The sequence below is a fragment of the Electrona antarctica genome (assembly GCF_951216825.1).
Source record: "Electrona antarctica genome assembly, chromosome: 10".
Lineage (NCBI taxonomy): Eukaryota > Metazoa > Chordata > Actinopteri > Myctophiformes > Myctophidae > Electrona > Electrona antarctica.
The window spans coordinates 31186149-31189668 of NC_136791.1; the positions used below are offsets into that span (position 1 = coordinate 31186149).

At 48.5% G+C, this 3520-nt stretch overlaps 1 protein-coding gene across 1 annotated transcript; it reads left to right on the forward strand.

Annotated features, from left to right (window-relative positions):
- Positions 1–639: 639 nt before the first annotated feature.
- On the forward strand, positions 640–3165 carry irf2bp2a (interferon regulatory factor 2 binding protein 2a). The gene is made up of 2 exons (XM_079512173.1): positions 640–1744; positions 2048–3165. The coding sequence occupies exons 1-2, from the start codon at positions 907–909 to the stop codon at positions 2758–2760; spliced, it is 1551 nt and encodes a 516-aa protein (XP_079368299.1). The 5' UTR covers positions 640–906; the 3' UTR covers positions 2761–3165.
- Positions 3166–3520: the final 355 nt, after the last annotated feature.

Here is a 3520-nt window from a genome sequence, read left to right on the forward strand (position 1 = left end):
CGCGACGACGAAAATATTTTCTGGTGTACGTTCGCTTACAAATCCTTCGCCTCCCCCGTTTACACAACGGTTGCACCATAATAGTGGGCCTATTACAATAGATATTCTTTCTGCCACAAAATAAAAGTCTCGTACATCATAATATATACTCTAGCTTCGAAGAGGCTTGTCTTAAAGCGACCCACACGCCGCCTCCTTCATTGCGAAAATATAGTATCAGAGACGCTGCTGCACGCTGAGAATATACTCCGTAGTACGACGGTGTCGCTTGCAGAATAAAGACCAGATCTACAATCTGACAACGCCTCGCTGTCAGGTCAGCCTGCCTGCCTGAGCTTGTAGATTCGTTTTTTTCGGCAAGCGACACCGCCTCGTCGTGCTGCTATAGTACTGAGCATAAACAAGGTTAGGTTTAATAGTCCTTGCTTCGGTTCGTTCGTGGCGGAAGACGGACCGCGGGTGTGTATAAATATATATAATATAATGTGCTCTTTTTGGCGACAGTTCAGGTAATGAAATAAAAAAGGGGGCAGTGACTGACGGAGCTTTGCGCTAAAAGGGGGCTGTCGAAGAATCAAGTAAAATAGAATGTGAGTTTAGTGTTGGCTGATGACGTCACTGCTCCACATTGAGCTCTACGGTTGTAGAGAGAGTGAGGGAGATAGATAGAGGCGCGCCGTAGTAAAGTACACACACTGTCATGAACTTCTCTCTGTAACTTCATTGTTGTGTTGCTCTAGTCAGGAGGGGACGGGGTGTCTTTTTTTCTAAACGGATCTTGCCCCCCCGTCTCGGTTTTTTTTAATAAGGAACTTGCTTTTTTGGACCCGACTGACTATAGCGCAAAACCAGGGGAGAAGAAGATATTTTTGGTCGGGTTTTGTCCGTGAGAGAGGCAGCCAGGCAATGTCGTCCGCGGCGGTCGCTGCTTCCAGGAGGCAGTCATGTTATTTATGTGACCTGCCACGCATGCCGTGGGCAATGATCTGGGATTTTACCGAACCTGTCTGCAGGGGATGTGTCAACTACGAGGGAGCCGATCGGATCGAGTTTGTGATCGAGACAGCCCGGCAGCTTAAGAGGGCTCACGGCTTTCAGGAGGGGAGATCTCCGGGGCCGGGGAAATCTCAGCTCTCCGGGAAAGACATTCAGGCTATCAACCATTCGACGGGAGGAGGAGACCCCGGGTCGCGGCCGCCCCAGCCCCTGGACCGCTACCCTCTCTCGTCCGACCGTCCGCCCAGACTCGGTCCAGAATATCAGTCTGGGAGGCAAGCAAACGGCATTCCTGTTCCGAATGGATTTCCTAAACCAGACGACCCACCAGAACTGAACCGCCAAAGTCCCAATCCTCGCAGGAATAGCGCGGTCCCCCCGAATTTAGTGCCTTTGGTTAACGGGGGGAACATGCCCCCCGTGCACGCTGTCAATGGCAGACCGGGACAAATGGGGCTTCCGTCCGCACTGGCGGCTGGTAGCCCGAACGATATGGGCAAGAGACCCGCATCAGTCTCTAGCACCGAGCACGAGAGAGAGGGCAAGGATAAACACAGACCCGACAGTCTTACGCCAGAAATATCCGAGAGCCACAAAAACAGAGCGGAGCAGGACTGGATGGGCAAGGGCAAAACGGTGAGGGATTTGATGGCTCTCCACACGTTCGACAGTAGGTTCAAGAAGGACCATGCGGCCATGCAACAAAGGGTTATGGGCTATGAAGCGAGTGCCACGGCTTCCAAACCAGGTAGGACTCTATACAGTACAACTTAACACTCTAAACGTCATTCTCCTTATTAAACCAACTTTAGCACAATCAAAATTGGGCATTGACTTAATGATTATTGTCTAGGAGATGTGGACAAATAACTATCATGCAGTCAGTGTAAAATTGTAATATTTCCAATAATGCAAGTGTTTTATTGTATAATATATTATGTACCCTGTGCTTAAGCAGACGACAGCAAAAATGCATGATCCATTTCAAGTGAATTATTCATCCTTGTCTGAGTTGTGCCTCAACTGTTGTTTAACCCCTTCCTACCACCAGACAGAGGAAAACACCCTCGGAGCATGAAGAGAAAAGCTTCACCGGAACCAGAAGGAGAGGGGACGGCTGCCAAGCTAAATGGAGAAGGGCAGCAGTGGTTGCCACCACCTACTGACGGACTGAAAATGCCACCAGTTCCCCCGCCAAGCTTCGCCTCTCAACCCTCCACGATATCGCCCCACTCCCGCACCACCCCACCTGAGGCTGCACAGAACGGCCAGTCCCCCATGGCGGCGCTCATCCTAGCGGCAGACAACGCTGGTGGGAACAGCTCACCCAAGGATGCCAACCAGGTCCACTCCACCACCCGCAGAAACAGCAGCAGCCCCCTCTCACCATCCTCCATGAACCAGAGGAGGCTGACCCAGAGGGAAGCGTCGGGCACCCCCCACGTGCCAGGCATGGACCAAGTGCACCCCCAAAGCATTCCGGACTCCTCTGTACCTGGCAGCATACCCTTGTGCTGCACTCTGTGTCACGAGCGTTTGGAGGACACACACTTTGTTCAGTGCCCATCTGTGCCCTCTCACAAATTCTGCTTCCCGTGCTCGAGGGAAAGCATAAAGCAGCAAGGTGCCACGGGTGAAGTATACTGTCCAAGTGGAGAGAAATGTCCCCTCGTTGGTTCAAATGTACCGTGGGCTTTCATGCAGGGAGAAATCGCCACCATCCTTGCAGGGGATGTGAAAGTAAAAAAGGAGAGGGACCCTTGATTTTGTTTGAACATTTTTTTTGGGGTGGGGGAAGCAAAAATATGAGTATAAATATATAAATGTCACACATACATACCATTCAAACAAACTAACGGACTTGTACATATTGGACCCAAGGGAAGAGTATACTTCGTAAACATGGTTGTATAATTTTTGATTTTTGAATACATTGTGTTTCTATATTTTTGAAGATAAAGGTATGTACTCATTATAATGGACTACGTTCCTCTTTGTTGATGTTTAACAAAATTCTTGATGTACTTCTAGATCTGGTGGCAGTTCCTGTTTAACGTAGAATGTGACTAATGCTACTCTACGAGCACTTGGCAAAACTGAAATGCTTTTAGCTGTACTTGTATGCACTTGTTTAAAAATTGCCAAATACAATTTCTGATCTTGTATGAACTTATTGTCTGAGCTTGCTTCATTTCAGTGGTAATAAGTCTTTGTGAACAGAACATACAGTAGTGTGAGATAGGGCACTATGCTCCGTTACACAAGCTTGTTGTGACGGCATAGGAGGCTTGATTCACACTGCATAACATAAACAGATCACTGCTCCAGGCTGCATAACTAATGCAAAGGTGCAGGGTAGTGGCTTTGTTGCACACACACTTTTCATGATGGGAAAACATGATGTGAAATTACACGTTTTTCCAAATATGTCCTACTTTGTGCAGACACACCATACTGTAACTGGCTGCAGCACACAGAAAGAATGAGGTGGCAAATCATGTTCAGCCAGATGGAATCTGTTGAG